The sequence below is a fragment of the Miniopterus natalensis genome, chromosome 17, assembly GCF_054644295.1.
Source record: "Miniopterus natalensis isolate mMinNat1 chromosome 17, mMinNat1.hap1, whole genome shotgun sequence".
In the NCBI taxonomy this organism is placed as follows: Eukaryota; Metazoa; Chordata; class Mammalia; order Chiroptera; family Miniopteridae; genus Miniopterus; species Miniopterus natalensis.
This window is the reverse complement of record NC_142097.1, coordinates 9153166-9171196: the sequence shown is the minus strand read 5'-3', so window position 1 is coordinate 9171196 and position 18031 is coordinate 9153166. Positions and strand designations below refer to the sequence as shown.

The 18031-nt window shown below is 53.7% G+C and overlaps 1 protein-coding gene across 1 annotated transcript in view; it reads right to left on the bottom strand.

Moving 5' to 3' along the window:
- The window catches only part of PIK3R6 (phosphoinositide-3-kinase regulatory subunit 6), a 45925-nt gene that overhangs the window by 11107 nt on the left and 16787 nt on the right, over positions 1 to 18031 (bottom strand). The window contains exons 3-13 of the mRNA XM_087826516.1: positions 14748 to 14831; positions 14047 to 14138; positions 13342 to 13410; positions 12809 to 12941; positions 12576 to 12645; positions 11397 to 11580; positions 6568 to 6733; positions 4380 to 4466; positions 2713 to 3127; positions 2366 to 2444; positions 1547 to 1669 (exon numbers count right to left, since the gene is read on the bottom strand). Of these exons, the coding sequence (XP_087682642.1) occupies positions 1547 to 1669; positions 2366 to 2444; positions 2713 to 3127; positions 4380 to 4466; positions 6568 to 6733; positions 11397 to 11580; positions 12576 to 12645; positions 12809 to 12941; positions 13342 to 13410; positions 14047 to 14138; positions 14748 to 14831 (1502 nt within the window). The remainder of the gene's footprint in view (positions 1 to 1546; positions 1670 to 2365; positions 2445 to 2712; positions 3128 to 4379; positions 4467 to 6567; positions 6734 to 11396; positions 11581 to 12575; positions 12646 to 12808; positions 12942 to 13341; positions 13411 to 14046; positions 14139 to 14747; positions 14832 to 18031) is intronic.

Genomic DNA, 18031 nt, shown 5'->3' with positions numbered 1-18031 from the left:
ATTAAAAGCATTAGAGTAAATTATCCGTGAATATTTATTTAATTTTGGCTATAATTTAATTAGTAGAGAAGTCCTTTCAAAGCATAAAAGTGTTGTGTATGTTTATATAAAAATATTAAACTTTTGAAGATCAAAAACACTATTGGCATAATTGGTAGGCAAATAACAATTGGAATAAAATGTCTGCAACACACATGATCCCAAAAAGGATACGGTTCTCTTATTACATCAAGGCCTTTTCACATCAGTAAAAGTCTAGCTTCCTTCCCACTGCTCGAGGGGGCTGGGGGTGTCACTATGGTTTAAGAGAACATACTCTGGCCCTAGCTGGTTTAGCTCAGTGGTTGGAGCACGTCTGGCTCAGTGGTTACAGCGTCAGCCCTCGGACTGAAGGGTCCTGGGTTCGATTTCGGCCAAGGGCACGTACCTTGAATGCAGGCTGGATCCCCAGCCCTGATGGGTGCGGCTGGGGCTCACGTGGGAGGCAACCAACTGATGTGTCTCTCTCACATCGATGCTTCTTCCTCTCTCTCCCGCCCCCCCCCTTCTACTCTCTCTGAAAAGCAACGCAAAAAATATCCTCAGGTGAGGATTTAAAAAAGAGAGAGAACATGCTCTGGAATGAAGCTGCCTGATTCCAAGGACTCTACCGCTCATTTTGTTACTTTGGGCAAGGTACCTAATCTCTTCGTGCCTCAGCTGCTTGATCTGTAAAATGGGGATGTGGAGACAATGGCACCTGCCAACAGGAGCATCTACTGGGTAGGGATGCCGAGTGTAAGTGCGCAGAACAGTGCCTGGCACGTGGGCGTGCTCCGGGAGCATTAGCTATTTTAATCACGGACAAAGCATCACAAGAAACTCACAAGAGCAGGAATATAATTGGCCTACATAGTTATCAAAGGAAAGGATGTTCTGCTTCATCGTTTCCATAATGGTTTTGTCCAAAGTACAGTCATCCCTCAGTACCCGCGGGGATTGGTTCCAGGGCCCCGTGGATACCAGCATCTTCAGATGCTCACACATCCCTCACATCCGGTGCCTGGTATTTGCATGTAACCTACTCACAACCTCCCATATACTTTAAACCATCTCTAGGTTACTTACAATACCTAAAGCAATGGAAATGCTATGTAACTAGTTGTCACACTGTATCATTTAGGGAATAATGACCAGAAAAAAAAAAGTCAACATGTTCTGTACAGACGTAAACTATAGGCTTAAAGACACAGTGCACGTCGGCAACCATGAAACTTGTTCTCCTGAATATTTTCCGTCGCGTTGGTCGAACCTGCAGCGGCGGATGGGTGGGTAGGGAGGACGGCAGTGCCCGGTGAGTAAATTCCAGCTACTCGCTGGCTGGGCTTCTCCGCTGTGCTGCTCCCCTGCCTCCTCCAGCCCTGGGCCCCCTGGACTGACTCTTGAGGTCAAGGGTCAAGAGTACTGTGGAAACGGCCCCCTCCCGCCTCCCTCCCTCCCGCCTCCCCCCCCTCCCGCCTCCCTCCCTCCCGCCTCCCCCCCTCCCGCCTCCCCTCACTGCCCCTACCATCTCTGCCAGCTTCTGGATGGCCGGGCACAGGGTGTTGACGGTGCTCTCGTACCACGGGTCTGCGCGGCCCAGGAACGCGGCCAGCTCTCCGAACTCCAAGTGCCTGGACGACGGGGGCTTCTGAGGACAAAACGAGGCCGACGCGTCGGGCCTTGTCTCGGACACTCTCTTCCAGCCAGAGGGTCCCCAGGTACCGTCCTGGGCAAACCAGCTTTGGGAATGTGGTCAGATCACTTAACCTCTCGGGACATTTCTGCACCATGTAGACTGTTCTGTTCCATGCCTCAGATGAAGCTGGAACACCCTTCTCTGAGGGCCGCTGCCGGGGACACTGAGAAATGACCACCAGCCTTAAAGGAGAGAGGCGAGTGTTGCTCTGAACGTAATGCTTCCCAGTAAGAAGCAGAGTGGGCAACAGAAACCAAAAGCCTCGAGTGGGGCTTCCTCTCCCCCAGGAGGTCGATGGGCTGCGACTGCCTGAATTGCCAGCAAGTGTGTGTGCGTGTGTGCGCCACCGTCTGAGGAGGAGCCTGCCATTAGTTCCATCAGAAAAGCAAAAGGAAACCCAGCAAAGGGCAGGGCGCCCCTGGGAGAGAGCGTCTCTCTGGCCACACCCAGCCCGCGGGGCCCTGTCCGTGGCTTCTGGAGCAGAAGACCTCTGAGGCCTCTCCCGGCGGCGCATCCCGAGGAAGGGGGATCCTAGTTCCTGGACCAGGGCTGCAAGGCTCCGGTGTGTCCCTGCCCAGCCCCTAACCCAGACGCCAGCTCCGGGCACCCCCGCCCCCTTCCCCGTGCCCGCCCTCCCTGACCAGCCACCTCTGGTGTCAGCACAGGGATGTAGTAGAGCTGCAGGCTGAGTCTGGGAGTGAGGCAGAATGTCTTCGTCTCTTGTTTCCTGGCAAGGGGTCAACAGAGCACAGGGCACAGGGGTGAGGGCAGGGTTTGTGCTTCAGACAAAGTTGGTTCCACATTCTGGCTCTGCTCTTTATTATCTCTTGACTTTGGGCAATTTACCTAATCTCTCTGAGCCTCTGTCTTCTCATCTATATAATGGGTGCACCTTACACCATCTTCCTCCACCCTGTGTCCCTGACCCTCCTTAACCACTCCTTGATCCGCCACCAACACACGCCCTGCCCCCAGCCACGCCTCTGAGGCCCTACCTGAGGTTGTGGTAGGCCCGGGCCAGGCGCCCCAGCATCCTGTCGTCCCCCAGCACCAGCACCCGGGCCGTGTGCAGCCGGGAGACACCGGGTAGCAGTTCTCCATCCCCACTGGGCCTGCCTGTGCTCCGGTGAAGCCCCGGGGGCCCGTCCCAGTTGCTGATGTCCGGGGGCCACACGCGCTTCTTCATTCCCCCTTTGCGCTGCAGCCTGGCGTGCTCCGTCTCAGGGCTGCTGGGTATGGGCAGCTCGTCGGATCCCGAAGGAAGGTCCCGCTCAATGCCACTGTCAGTGGACAGCACGGACACCCGGGCTTGCTCCCGGTCCTGCAGGAGGCCCTGCAGATCCAAGGCCTCCAAGTCAGCGCTGAGGTGTGCTTGGGATTTCGGGTACAGGAAGAGCACCAGTTCCTTCCCTGTGATGTGGAGAACAGGGGACCGTTGGGGTGGAGAGGGTGTGTGAGGCTGGCAGGGCCTCACCCTGGCAAGGCCTGGGGTTCTGTTTCTCAGACACTGTTTAGCTGGGCAGAAGCCCCACAAGATGCTCCACGAAGGAACAGAGGTTCTGTGGCCAACAGACTGAGAACCCCACTGGCCTGCCACCTCTGATTGAGTTTCATTAGTGTACACCTCAAAGGCTCTGACAAGTCCTGCAGTAAAGAAATCAGCTTCACCCAGTACCTGGACTCTAGAGCCCTCTTTTTCACATTTGCTCATTAGCATCCTCCCGCTCTCCCACTTCCTGAAGCTTCCCCTGAGACACAGAGAAAGACCAGCAGCTCCTGGAAAGATTTCAGGCTTTTCTAACCTACCTTCATTTTATTTCCCATGAGAAAACTGAGGCCCCGAGAGAAAACTGAGTCTGTCTGGGGTGACCCAGCATGTGAAAGGAAGTGCTAGGACTTGACCCGGTTCACCAGTCCAGCACTGCTCACTACGCCTGAGCCTGTGTCTTCCCCTCTCCCTTGGCAAGAGCTAGGGCAGTGGGAGGGGACACAGTGTGGAGGGGGAGAGTGCTGGCTGAGCGGGTCTTTATGGAAGGCCCCCTCCAGCTCCAGGAACCATAACTTCTTTTGTGACTGCCCCTTTCTTGGGGACCTGCATTGTCTGTTGGCATCATCATGCGCGTGTGGCACTTTCTAGACATATGAGGCCAGTGACTAATGCACTGAGCTCTTCTGACATAAAGAAAATGCAGAACAGCTCGGCACACAGAGACAAACACGGATGTACACACAGACAGACACACAGGCACATACAGACACACACAGATACACCTACACACAGACAGATGCACAACAAAGACATACACAGACACAGACATCGACATACACAATAGATATAAGGTACATAGTCACACAGAATACACACACACACCCAGACACAATAGATACATATACAAACATGCAGATATACACAGACACACACACACAGACACATGGACACAAAGACACAGAGACACATAGACACACAGACACACAAGCACACCTACATACACACAACACTGATGCACAGAGACATACCTAGACACACTAGGTACACATACAAACCCATACAAATATACACAGACACACAAACACACAACACGATGCACAGAGACACACACAGACACACACTATGCCACTGTCTCCAGCCAGCTCCCACAGAGGTCAAAGGTGTGGCACTTACAGAGCTGCTCCTCGTCGGTCCACAGGTGGAGCGTGATGTGTGGACTGGGCAGGGGGATGCTTGGTGGCCGGTCTGGGAGGGGGTCACCTGAAGGAAGGAGCAGGCTGTGGAGACCACAGAGGAGAAGACTGAGGCCTTGCTGCCTCTCCCATTGTTCTTAGACGCCCTGCCTACATCCAGAGGAAGGGGGAGAGGTGCTAGATGTCTCAGTGTCTCTTCCAGCAGCTTGCATGCAGTAGGCGCTCAATTAACGTTTGCTCCTGTGGGTGATGCTGAAGAGCTCATCAGCCATGTACTAAGGGCAGCAGGAAGCCTGCAGTCCCGGGGAGAGACCGGGCCAGCCCCTCCTGTCCTCCTCCTTCTGGAAGCCTTCCCGACCACTCCAGCCCCAGTGGTCATTCCCTCCCCAGCAGACCTTACAGGCTGTGCTTTAGGCACACCTAACGTGCAGCCTTGGAATTTAATTTCTGGCTCCCTCCCTAACAAGGCTGCAAGCTTCCTTAGCGGAGAGCCACTGATGTCCACAGAACACTAATTACTGCCAGGCACTGTTCCCCCACCTTGCAGACAGTACCAACACCTCACCAGATCCTGCCAGTGACCATGGCCACAGATATTCTTATCCTCACTTCACAGAGGAGGCGCCAGGGGCACAGAGAGGTTAAGTAACTGACCCAAGGCCACACAGTAAGTGGCAGAGTTAGAATTTGAGCCCAGGTATCTCAGCTTCAGAGTGCATGCTCTTAATCAAGACACTGCTCAAAACCACTGCCCCATGCTGACTGGGTCATGGCAGGGGCTCAACAGGGTGCTGGCTTGTCATTAAGATGGGCAGGACAAGTCAAGGTAGGAGGCAGGTGCTGGATGTGGCTGTGATGGTGGAGGTGGCCAGACCTGGTTGCGTCCTGTCCATGCAAAGTTATTGCTGAGCTACCAAGAGGTACCCAAGGAGAGCAAAGCCAGATTTGCCCCAGGGTCTGTCCCAGCTTTGGGAGGAGGGAGGCTTCACGAACAGACATTTGCTTGTGGTTATCAGAGGCACTCAGAGGTATAGAATATTAAAGCAGCCCAGGCCGGTTAGCTCAGTTGGTTGGAACATCATCCCGATATGCCAAGGTTGTGGGTTCAATCCCCGGGCAGGGCACATACGAGAATCAACCAATAAGTGGAACAACAAATCGACGTTTCTCTCTCTCCTTTCTTCTCTCTCTAAAATCAATTTTAAAAAAAGAATCTTAAAGCAAAACAAAAGATCAGAAGACTGAGAAGATGGAAGGTGTCTTTAGGGGAGGCCATCCTGCCCGCCTCACCCTGACTTCTGCGGCCTGCACCATCCCTGAGCTGCCAAGGTCAAGCCCCAGGGCTGGCACGCTCACCTCTGCCGTGGCTTCCAGTCGTTAGGCTGGTGCATGTGCCTATGGGTGCATGGTGTGTTCTGGAACATGCAGGCTAAGGAATTTCATGGGTGCTTTGGGCGACCATGAAAGAAGACACAAATCAGAACCACCCTCCGACAGCCAGATATACATGTTCCAGGACACTTCTCGAGGCTCTGAGGGTTTCCCAATCTACACGGGCCTGCTTCCCATCAGTGCATGGCATTGTCTTAGAAAATGCAAATAGAAAGAAAGCATGTGGAACAAAAATTGATGACACCAAATGTAAGTGACGTTGACGAGGCTTCAATCTTAGATGCTCTTTAAATCCTTTGGGTGCTATAGTAGAGCGGTTAAAAACTAGATCGCCTGGGTTTGAATCTTGGCTCTGCCACTTAACTAGCTGAGTGATCTCAGGCAAGATCCATAGCCTCTTTCTAACTCAGTTTGCTCATCTGTAAAAGAGAGACAATACTTCTCTATCTCAGAAGTTTACCGAGAGGATACATTGATTTAATATATAGAATATACTTAAACAGATAAAGTGCTGACAATAGCAATTGGGGTATAAAATAGGTACCCTGCACAGGTGTCAGCTGCTATCACGAACAAATAACCAACTTTTTTTAACCCAGAATCTTCCAATTTCCTGGGCACCCTCAGCCCCCAGGCTCCTAACTGCAGTCAGGTGTCCAACCCCTGCTCAACCGGGCTCGCAGACTTCAGGCAAGCCCAGCCTGCTCTCTGGCGCCCCCTGCAGGGTCCCCGGACCGCAGCGCCTCGCTGCCCCCGCCCGCCCGCCCTCCACTTACCGCTGCACTGCCCCCTGGCGGCCTTCGGCGGCCCCAGCAGCGAGCTGTAAACCTCCTCCAGCCTCTCCAGGTGTCCCTCCCGGCTCGAGCTGGGCTCGCCGGCCATCTGCTCCACGGCGGCCACCACGTCGTGGAAATAGCGCTCCAGGGCGTGGCGGGGGCTGGCCTGTCGGGGAGGGGTGTCAGAGCCTTATCTCAGCCCAACACCCAACCACCCCAGCTCCGATGCCAAGCCCGCAGGTGCGTGGGCAGCCTTATGCCAGGGGAGCCGGACAGAGCTTCCCTGCCAAGGCGTCTGCGCCCACATCCAGGGCCCCGCTCCTGCCCTGCTACAGCTGTTCCCAGATGCTGCCTGCCACTGCGGGTCGCCCCGCCCCTGCACCCTGGTGTGGGGGGCAGCTGGTGCCCTGCAGCCTCGGAACCCAGATGGGCAGGGATGGCTGCTGGCACCCAGCCTCCTTGAAGCGCCACCTAGCACTTGGATCCACGTTCTGCCCCCACCAGGATGTAAACTCCAGGAAGGCAGTGGCTTTGTCTGTTTTGTTTATAGCTGCATCCCCAGCACCTAGAATACACTATCTCCTGGCACATAGTAGGTGCTCAATAAATATTTTGCTGAATGTTTCCTAAACTTGTCATTTTTATACTGCTGTGACATAGCACCTATACAATTATGTACTCATAATTTTTTCTTTAAATCAGCCCATTTTTTTAATTTCAAAAGGAAATTTTATATTGCTACTCTAGAGAAAAGGGTTAGCGTCACCTGTCATAAACAGAAAATGACTAATGATCACAAAGCACTATTGTTAAATTGAGCCAGGTACTATGGCCAGCCAAAGCTTTAGAGCTTGAAGCTTGCTTTCTCTTTTAAAAAAGGGAAATGGGCAAACGATAACGATGTTTGAGGTAAAGCACCAAGCTGAGCCTTTCTTCGGAATGGAAACAGGTTTTGAGAGAGTTTCTCATGGTGCCATTCCTTGCTCTTCAGACTGTGTCCTTCTGCCTGTGGTGGTACAGCTCTGACACCCGAGAACTGCCCTCCATCCTGTTCTCTGGCTGTTTTCTCTCACCCCACCCACCACCCATTAATCCTCTCATCAAGGAAGTTGCAGGGTCCTGACAAATGACGTGGGCAGGCACAACAGGGCTGGTTCTCATCTCTCGTCTGCGCTAGGGGCCTGCTGATGCAGGCCTCAACTTCCTGGGCTGTGGCAGAGCAGGCCACTCTGACCAGTTAGGGCTCTAATAAATATTTGAAAGATCACCTGAACGAACAGGGCCGCTAGAGGGATATGGAGTCAGAGTGGGAAGGAGCCATGGGGACCATCGCATCCTGTTGCTTCATTTTATAAATTAATTCTAAATAAATGAATTAAATGTTTATCTCTCGAGCACCCACTATGTGCCAGGTACTGTTCTAGATGGTAGGGTGCAGCAGTGAACAATACAGACAAAAAACCCTGTCCATGTGGAGCTTATACTATAGTGTGTCAGGGGCCGAGGGGAGGAGAAGTAAAATAAACAGTACGGTGAATAACAATAAATGACAAAGAGAAGATAAAGCAGGAAAGGAGAATGTGAAGTTTGGGGAGGGGCTGAAATTTTAGATAGTGTGATCAGGGAAGCCCCACTGAAAGGTGACTTATGAGTGAAAGTGAAAGGAAGTGAGGGAGTGAGCCACGTGGATACCTGAGAACATTCCAGGCGTCGGGAACAGTAAGCGCAAGGGCCTTGGGGTGTAAACGTGCCTGGCATGTTTGAGGAACGATAAGAAGGTTTGTGCTGACACAGAGAGGGTGAGTGTGGAGATGGACAGGCGATGGAAAGGAGGGGGTGGGGCAGATCACGAGGGGCTTGTAGGCCATTTTGATGACTTTGGCTTTGATTCTGAGTGGGACACTGTGATGAATGCCTGGTGGCCACCCAGGTTCCCACTTGCAGGACCAAGGCTCTCATTAACCTGGCTGCTGGGAATGCTGGCAGCTGGCAGCTCTCAGCTGCATCTCCCTCCGAAATTTCCCTCAGCTGAAGAAAGCCACCTCCAAGGTCATGCCCCTTCCTGAGGACAGTCCACATCTGATAACTAGTAGCTGTGGCCGTACAAAGGCCTGGCCCACTTGCCCTATTTCGGGACAATGCTGGAAGGCCAGCTCAGCTCCAGGGCTTCCCATAGAATTAGTCGTGGGGGAGTCTTTAGGGAGCTCAGAAGAAGGAAGAAACAATGAAAAGAGGAAAATTAGACCTTGGGAAGGTGTGGCTCGTCTGCAGTTCTGCAGCCAGACCACCGAGAGCTGACTCTCGAGGCTGTGTCTTTAGACTCCCTCCTTGGCCTCGCTCCCAAGTCCCTCCAGAAATCCCTGTTTTCAAGGCTTTGCAAAGAAGCCCCCCTCAGTGCTTGTTCCCTGGTGCAGCCCGGGGCAGCCCTAGCTACCCGTCTCTAGCTCTCAGACGTAGTGCAGAGGGCCAGAGAGACGGTTGTCTGCCCCACGCTGACCTCCCAGTCTCAGTACCTTGTCAGCTGACCCCCTGGACACACTGGGAGACAAACCTACCCCACGCTGAGGCCGCAGAGCAGGTCCTCAGCAGACAGGATGTGGGCTGGAGGTTAGATACGCCTCCCGAGCCACCTCCCCCAGGTCCCACTGTCCTCTTGCCAGCAGGTATGACTGGGAATGGCACCCCTTACGAGACAGAATTCCAGCTAAGGGGGCGGAGGTCTCACGGGTGGGGAGCGGTGGTCAACTTGTGCTGGAGAGCCCCAGGCCAGGCTGATGCCCCAGCACCCAACAGGGGAGGACAACTGCCAGGGGACCGTTAAGGACCCCTGAACTCTAAGCTTCTGGGGGTCTCTAAGTTGAGATCAATGATGCATTCCCCAAGCCTCTCCCTGCTCTTCTTCCACCTCTCCCCCCAATTTTCCACATACAGAAGTGGAGACCCAGAGCCCCGAACTCTAGATAAAATGCCTAGCATTTTGACTATGCCTAAAAAAATTACAACTTTTACTTTCAGCATTTCTTTCTTTCTATTGCAATAGTGTATACAACAAGCCTGCTAATTCCAGCCCTGGGCCTCACTTCACTCCTGACACCCTCAAACCCAGCCTAGCCTCATCCCTAAGCCTCCCCCTGAACCCCAGCTGCAGCCAACTCAGAGACAGAGTTAGGCTTGGGGTCGCCTTTCCCCCACATCACTGAGGAGGAAAACTGAATGTCCTTGCATGTTTGACTTGGTTATGACAATATGATGCCTTCACCATGGCCTGTTTAGTGAGTCAGAAACAGTCGCCAGAGCCACTGGAGGGGTGGGGTGAAGGGCTGCTGGGTCAGCAGACAAACTCTGGTCAGAACAGCTCCTCCCCTCCCCGCCATCCTGAGAGCCATGGCCAACTGCAGGGAGAGGGGACAGTAACCCATACAGGGGCCCTAGGTCTCTGTTCTAGAACCAAGATGGGGCTTAGGTATGAGGGGTGTGTGTGTGTGTGTGTGTGCTGTGAACTCCCAAAGAGGTGTTATAGAAGGAGGGACATCAAGGGTGGTGGGTTGGGGAGAGAGAGTCAAGAGCCCTGGATAGGTCCAAGCAGGTAGGCAAGCACAAAGGAATGGTGTTCTCAAGGTGTGAATGGTACTTTCAGGGAAAAGGAGTGATATTCGTGAAATCAGCATGGTTTAGGGAGAGACCCAGGCATGCATAAAAGAATCAAGGGATGAATCCAAGATGTGGGGCTCAGAATGTGGAGGACTCCAGGTGGAGAACAGGAGAGGGGAGAGCAACACACCCAATGCATTTATGGGCAAAGCAGGGTCTGAAACATGGCCTGGCAAGAGGACTGATACCCACTTCCTGGGGCAGGAAAGCAGGAGATAGCTGAGCCCTCGCAGGCACCCTCCACCTGCCCCCTTTTGCAGCAGCAGCACCGCAACCCTGAGTGAAGGCAGTTGGGAACCTTTGCCATTAACCAATCCAGCCTTCTGGGAGGGCCGAAACCCTTCCCCAAAAAGAGATCGTCCCCACAGTGCTGGACTCACTGCCCCAGGCAGCATCCTCTCCCACCCAAGAAATCCGGCCCCTCGTGCAGCCTTTGGCCAGACGATCTCCAACCTACTGGAGTCCGGCTGTGGAGGGGGGTCCAGACTGAGTCAGAGAGAAACCAGTAAATGAGTGGGTAAGTGTTGGAAACAAACTAAATACTCACAACAGCAGCAGGCAACTAGTTACAAGAATAACAACACATTCACCAGAGAGAATATTGTGCAACCGTTAGAAGTACATATTTCCCAAGGAAAATATTTTCATATGGCATATTCCCAATGGGATGGGAAAATAAAGGTTACATATGAGCACATATACATGGGGTCTCTGGCAGTATACAGAGTTTGATATCTCGGTTTGTAAAAGGGAGCGGTGGGGGCGTGTGGCTGGAGATGACTGAACACAGGCTTGAAGACAGATCTGGGTTCAAATTCAGACTCAGTCACTTTGCGTGTGTGACCAAGAGTAGGTTATCATCTTTTCTGTCCCTTAGTTTTGAAAATTATATCCATTTCACGGTGTTGTGGTGAGAGTTTTAGAATGTGATACATGTGAAGTGCTTAACACAGTGCCTGGAGCACCACGAACATCCAATAAACAGTAGCTGTTAGGACAATCATGGTCATTATCATTAAGGAAACATACCAGAATGTTAATTGCCAATATGTCCTGTGTATTAATTTTTGATTCATGAAAAAAGATAATATGGCAACAGGATGGGGGAAGATGAGCACAGTAAGCAACTGGTGTGGGCCCTGGACTGGAACCCACAAGGGCTGGGGCAGGGCGATTACCTGCAGCTTCCTCTGCAGGGTGTCGGCTCGGCACGCCCCACCCAGAGCTGCCTGCAGGGTGTGGGCGACCACGTGGCGCATGCAGGCCTCGGGTGTCTGCTGTGTCTGGGCTGCCTGGATCTCCAGCAGCAGGGCACTGCACACGGAGGGAGACACCAGCTCAGGATCCACGAAGAGGAACACTCTAAGGGCAGAGGTGGAAGGCGTGGTGCTGATGAGAATGGCTACTGGAGGAAGAGCCACTGGAGGGGTGCCCTCAGAATCTTGCAGCCCCCCCCCCAAGTTATTTAGCTCTTTCAAAAACAGGAGCCTTAAATTCAGGTCTACGGGGGCGACAATAAGGAGTGGTGGGTATTGTGGCAGGAGCATGCACAGCCCTTCAGAGAGGCAGCTGGTCTCTCTAGTTTCTCATATCTAGATAAGTTCTAGCCTAAATCCTGCTTCCCCTTTCAGCATCATGGCCCAGTGTCCACCGTGCCCTCTAGGAGGGATACTAAACCCTTGCTGCTGAAACTGGGGCTCTGAACCACCTTCTCTTACCATTCCTATTGCACCAGGAAACAACCTCACCCAGCCATGTCCTCCCAGCCTGCCCAGTGCTTATCCCTCTGGAGCCCTTCGCCTTCCTGTACCCTCCAAGAACACAGAGCCTCAAGCTACGCCTTTCAGCAGAGGTACCTGCAGGGGAGGAAGCAACATACCCCCAACGCCATCCGTTCCTCCCCCCAGCAATAACAGTGGACATTTCCTCAACTTTATCTAAAGGGCTAGGCACACACACATGAAAGCCCGCAGATCCGTGGTGTGACTGTGGCCCGAACCCCTCCACCATGGGCGTTCTGGAGCTGCCTCGGGCTGGAGTTGATGCTGCATTACGGCCAAGGGCAGGGTGGAGGTGAAACCACAGGACTCCAGGGTAGCCGGTGGTCTTGTCGGCCCTCGCATGTGAGCAGGATCCTCTGATTCAGGCCCAAGAAGGAAGACCTATCCTGCCCATAGGGGTCTCCAGAGAGGGACATACGCCTTGACAACGCACCCACTGCTGGACAAATGTCATGGATGGGAGCCCTGCTGGGGCTCCTCTCAATCCAGCCTCCTCCTTTGTCCTTCTGTCAGCGACAGTCACACGGGCCCAAGATCTGGAGGGGTGGACTGCAGCGCCCTGTGCGAGCCACTCACCTCTCCTGGTAGGGATACAGTTCACTCCTCAAGTTCTGCTCGGCAATGACCAGCCTCTGGTACAGCGTCCCTGCAAAGCAGGCACTTCAGCAAGCCTGCGAGTCCCTGACCCCATGCCCACCTTCCCATGGAAGGTGCTGGGATTTTTGAGCTCCCCAGAGCCCTGGAGACAAGGGCAAGACCTTGGGTGGAGCCGGAGTCACAGCGTGGGAGACAGAGCCTGCAGCTCCTACCTGGGGCAGCCGTCTCCGTTTTCAGCTTTATGGCGCAGTCCAGGGCGACTGTGCAGTAGGGGGCGGGCAGGGTCAGCAGCCGCATGCAGAAGGTGTAGGTCCTCTGGTAGAGCTCCTCGGAGATGCCTGTGGCCTGGGACAGAGGGAGGGGTTGGGGTGCCTGGAACCCGAGGTCACAGAGGGTCCTGGGTGGGGTGGGAGAGGACAGCGGGGCCTGAAAGCAGGACCTGGGCTCATACCTTCAGCCTCTCCTCCCAGCGTCTGTGGACATCGCCGCTGTGACACTCCACTCAAATGTCCCCAGAGGGAAATTCATCCCACCCTGTTCCCCCAGTAAGTCATCTCCCCTCCCAACCCCTGTGCCTTGTGGGGCCACCGCTCCCCCCCAGCCTCCCCAGTTTCCTCTCTTGTCTGCTAGGGAAAGGGCACAGACAGTGAGAAGAAGCCGGTTTGGGGCTGGCAATCCAAGAGTTCTAGGCTCGTGCCCAGTCGAAGTGGGTGACCACAACCCCCGGCCCTCAGCCCCGGCTCACCTTGGTGAGCACGTACATTAGCGTGTGCAGCAGGGGAATGATGACCCGCCGGCCGTCCTCGTGCTCTGCCTGGAAAACATTTATTGGGCTGGCGCTGAAGGGGGGCTCCCTACATCCTAGCAGGAGGCAGCTTGGGGGGAAGGGGGCTGGGCAGGAGATGCGGTGAAAAAGGGGCCACAGTGTGCCCTGGTGGAGGAGGGGGTGGGGAGCCCACAGGTGTGGCAGTCCACGCGGGAGGGTGTTGGGGGAAGCGAGCGGGGAACTCCGTGGGAGAGGGACCACACTGACTCAGCGTAGGAGCTGGCAGCAAAGCGGCAACAAGGTCCCCCACTTGGAGGCTCCCTCGCGTGCAGCACTTCCCAAGCAGTCGCACCCAGAGCACTGGGTGGTGTGCGGGAAAACGGTAAGTGGGACACGGATAATTTTTGAACACGTAAATAGTTAGGCATTTATGTCTACAGGTGCTTTCTGCTGCCGAGCAATATGGTTTCCCACTGATGCTCGTGTTATGGCTTCTTTTTGAAATATGTTAAGTCATGTTAACCAGTGGGAGTCAATGTAAAGAAAATATTGCTTATAGGAAGGTACAGGAGGGAGACGTGTGGCAAAAATGTAGCCGGTTCACAAATGACCACCGTTTGGGGGACGCAGCGCTGATGGCACTGAGTCCCTAGCTACTGGCCTCCCTGGAGCTCGGGAACCCACCTTTTCCAGTTCTCTGAGCAGAATGCGGACCAGCACCGGACTCTTACCAGGATCTCGGTCTATCTTCTTGTGCAGGGACCATCTCCACATGCCTAGGCCAGGAAAAAGGGGAGTCCCGCCCAGTCAGGCGGGCCGGCAGCTCTCAGAGGAGACCCCTCTGAGCAGGACCCAGAGTCCCAGAGCCCAGGGCCATGACTTTGACCAGCCACAGAGCTGACTCCGTGCACTTGACTCCAGGTGCACATGTGTGGGCTTCTCACATGTGGGGGAGTTCTGATCTGCTGCCCTTGGTGGACAGTGAACTCCCAGGGCAGGAAGGGGGAGGTGGGACATTAGTGTGTGGGGGGTGTGTGTGGCTTATGGAGTAGCAAGGATTACAGATCTTCGCCTCCAGCTATGTTCCTGGGAGTCATGTGGGCGTGGAGGGCCTGGGGATTTTATTTGCCAGGGAAGTTGGGGCAGGTGGTTAGGAAAGAAGGCTGCAGATCCTCAAGGTGAGCTGCCACAGTCGCTGGCAGGGTGAGCAGAAAGCAGAAAAGTCTCTGGGCTCTTGCTCCAGGGATTTCCAGCAGGATGAGGGATCTGCGGGAAACCCCTTGCACTGAGAGCTCCAGGCCCCGAGAGAGTTTGTTGAGAATGTGTGGAGAGCAGGCTGGGGTGGGGTGGGGGAGAGCAGAGGGGCAATGCCTGCTGGCTCTTACCTCGGTTGCTCCGCAGGGCCGGGGCCTGGGCACCGAGCTCCCGGAGCACAGCCTGCACGCTCCGCTGGAGGTCCAGCTCCACATCTGGGCAACAGGGTGGGGAAGCTTTGAGGTCAGGAGCTTTGCAGCTCAGCCTCCCTGGTCTTACCCTTGCCCCACCTCCACTCTCCCTGAAAATGACTTTAGCCCCTTCTATGAACCTCAGGAGGTGTGCAAAGCAATCAACTAGAGCGGGTGGCCAGCATCCAGGCTGGGGCTGTGATACAGACTTTCCAACAGAGTTTCTGTGTTTTTGTAAGACCAACATTTCCCAAAATGTGGTGTGTGTACCACTGGTGGTACACAAGACATTTAAGATGGTACACAAGGGATGCTAATATTTGAATAATGATGTACTCTATTTAATCTATGTTAGAAAAATAGATATAACTAGTTCCTCAACAAATGCATGAAACCAAAATTAAAGTCAATTTAAAGAAAACATACCAGATAATACCAGGAAGTGACCAAGACTCCCTCCCTGACCAAACTTTACTCAGGCTCCTCGGAGCCCTCTCTCCACTAGGCCCTGACCTTGGGCCCTGTCCTGTCTGTGGCCTGCCTAGCACTGTTTTAGCAAGAATCCTGCTGTCGGTTTATAGAGAATCCCCCACTTGATATCTGACCAAGCTTCTTTACACCCCCACTTTTGACATATACCTACCTCTAGCACGAATCCTGTGAGGTCAGTTAATAAGAATCCGCCAGCCTTGACACCTCTCCTTAGTAATGCTCCAGCCACTGGCCCCCGCTCTGTTTGCTGGCTGTCAATCCCCAGCTATCTTTACCTCATTCAGGGTTGAGCCGATGTCTCTCCCCTATTGCAATAGTCTAGAATAAAGTCTTCCTTAGTGTTTTACCAAGTGTCAGAATAGTGTTTTCTAACAGTCCTACGCTGCTGACATGGCCAAGCTGTGGAGGTGGCAGGAGAATAAATAACTGACGTTTGGGAGGTCCGGTAGCCGCGAGAGTGTACTTTGCTGGTCTCCCACTTCGAGAAGCTTGACTGACCAGGGCGGGAGAGCTCTGTGCTGCTCTGCTGGGAAATCCACTGTCTTGTGCCAAGGCCGTGTCCCCAGCCCACGCTGAGAGCAGCAGGGACTCTAAAGCGGCTGGTCCTGGGAGATGCGAGCCTCCACTGATGGCTGGGTTCCCCAGCCGCCTGCTGAGCCTTTCTCCATTCCCTGCCTTCAGGGCAGTCTGCTCCCCCAGCCTTCACCAGCTCCCTCTGTTTTCCGTCCCACTGGTGTGTCCCCACAGAAATCCTTGCGTATGTAATCCTGCCTTGGTGTCTCTTTCTTGGAGGATCCCACCAGCACAGGAAGGATGGGAGACACTCCCTGCACGTAAATTTCCCTTCATGGTTAATGCCAACCAAGAGCTTGTCTCCATAGGCTAATGTGTTGTCTCTGGTTGTCAGACAATACAAACCGAACGCCTCAGGGCTTCCCCTTTTGCCTTAGCTGTCAGGAAACTCACAGCCAACCTGGGCCCAGCCTCAAAAATCAGCTCATCCCAAGTGGCAGGAACCCCTCTTCCTTGCTCCCCTTCGGTGTGCCTGCTTTATGTCCTACTTAAAGCATAGTATATGAATTACCTAAGATACCTCGGGGGCCTTGGCAGCAGATAGGAGAGATTACAAATGTAAAAATCAGCAGGTTCCGTCCAGGAATCAAAATGTGTTTAGGCCAAGACACCTGTGCCCTGGTGCTCACAGACTGGCTCCTCCACGGCGTGGCAGGGGCTTGGGCAAAGTCTTCGGGGGCCACCGGGCAACTCTGAAACCTCCACTTTGTTCCTGCCTCTCACTTGTCCCCCAGATCATGTCGCGGCCTGATCCTAAGTCTCCTTCAGGCTGAGGGCCGGCAGCGAGCAGGCAACTGTCACAGCCACAGTTGCCCACCTGGTCACTCTGCCGGGCCCTGTAGCGTCTCCCCAAACTGGCAAGGAAGTTTAGCCTGGCGCGAGGCTGGTCACAGGCTGTCCTTTCATCCACCCTTCTCTACCTTGCATGAAGATTTATGCAGGGTGAGTTATTAAAAAATTAATTGGTGTTAACCCTCCCTCCTTCCGCCCTTCCTCCCTCCCCCCCCCAGCTCGCAGCTGTGATTCCTGTGATTCCCCCCCTGCCCCCTCACTAGAAGGGCAGAGAAGCCTTTGTCTTCAGAGCTTTAGTTTCCCAGGCTTTGCAAAGGGAGTTAAGTTTTTGTTTCGTTTTTTTTTTTTTTCCAGAGAAAAATAGAGAAGTTGCCAGTAGCCCTGGGAGACAGCCCCAAATAAACTTTGTTTTCAAAAGTCTCTGGGCAGCCAGAACAAACTCGTAGGCTTAGGTCCACATCTGGCTTGCAGACCTGTTTTGTTTGGGCTCGTGGAGTGCCTTAAAAAAATTCAATGAGCTGCCAACATTTACAAATCAGGAGGCTTTGCATTACGGTTGGAGTTTTTGGCATCTCTTGAAAGTCTGCGGACACCGGGCATGCATTCCTCTCACATGCGACAATCGACAACCAACAGGCTGGGAGCAGCTGCTCCGTGAGGGGGCGCAGGCTCTCTGGTTCCTCCTGGTTCCCACCCTCTTGGGTTCACTCACCTACACCCTCCCCCAGCCCAGGAGTCTGAGCGCCCTGGCCATGTGACTGAGACTGTCAAGCCAGATTGTCTTAGGGTTTGGGAGGAAGCCGGCAGCCTTTAGTTAAAGAGGAAAGGGGCAACCCAGAGTGTGGGGTTGGACTCCCCAAGGGGCACAAGGGCGATGGGGACCCAGGGTGATGGAGGAGAGCAGGGCTCGCTGGGACATAGCTTACTGGTGGTGGCAAAGGTCTCTGACGAGGGCAGCAAAGCACTAAACTCTGTGCCCTTGAATGACATTGCTATGCTCTCCTGCGTCACCTTTGCCCTGGGAGCATAGGAATGTCCCCAAAGGAACCCCCTCCCTCCCTCCCCCTGGACCATGCAAACCTGGCCAACCTGTCCTGGGACCTGCAGCCACAGCGAAATAAAGACCACAGACTTCCCCCACCTCCCAGACGTTGTAAGCTCTGGTCTTTTCACAAGATCTTAAGTTCAGGGGAGGCCCCTCAAGTAAATGACATTGGAATTTGTACTGCTCTTGGAATATGAGAGCTTTAAGCTGGATTAGATTTGATTAAGTAAAAGAAAGAAACGAGATATTTCTTGTACTTCGAGTGCCTTAGAGTTGTTCATATATGATATACATGTCTGACGTTTTTGACTCTGAACTGCCA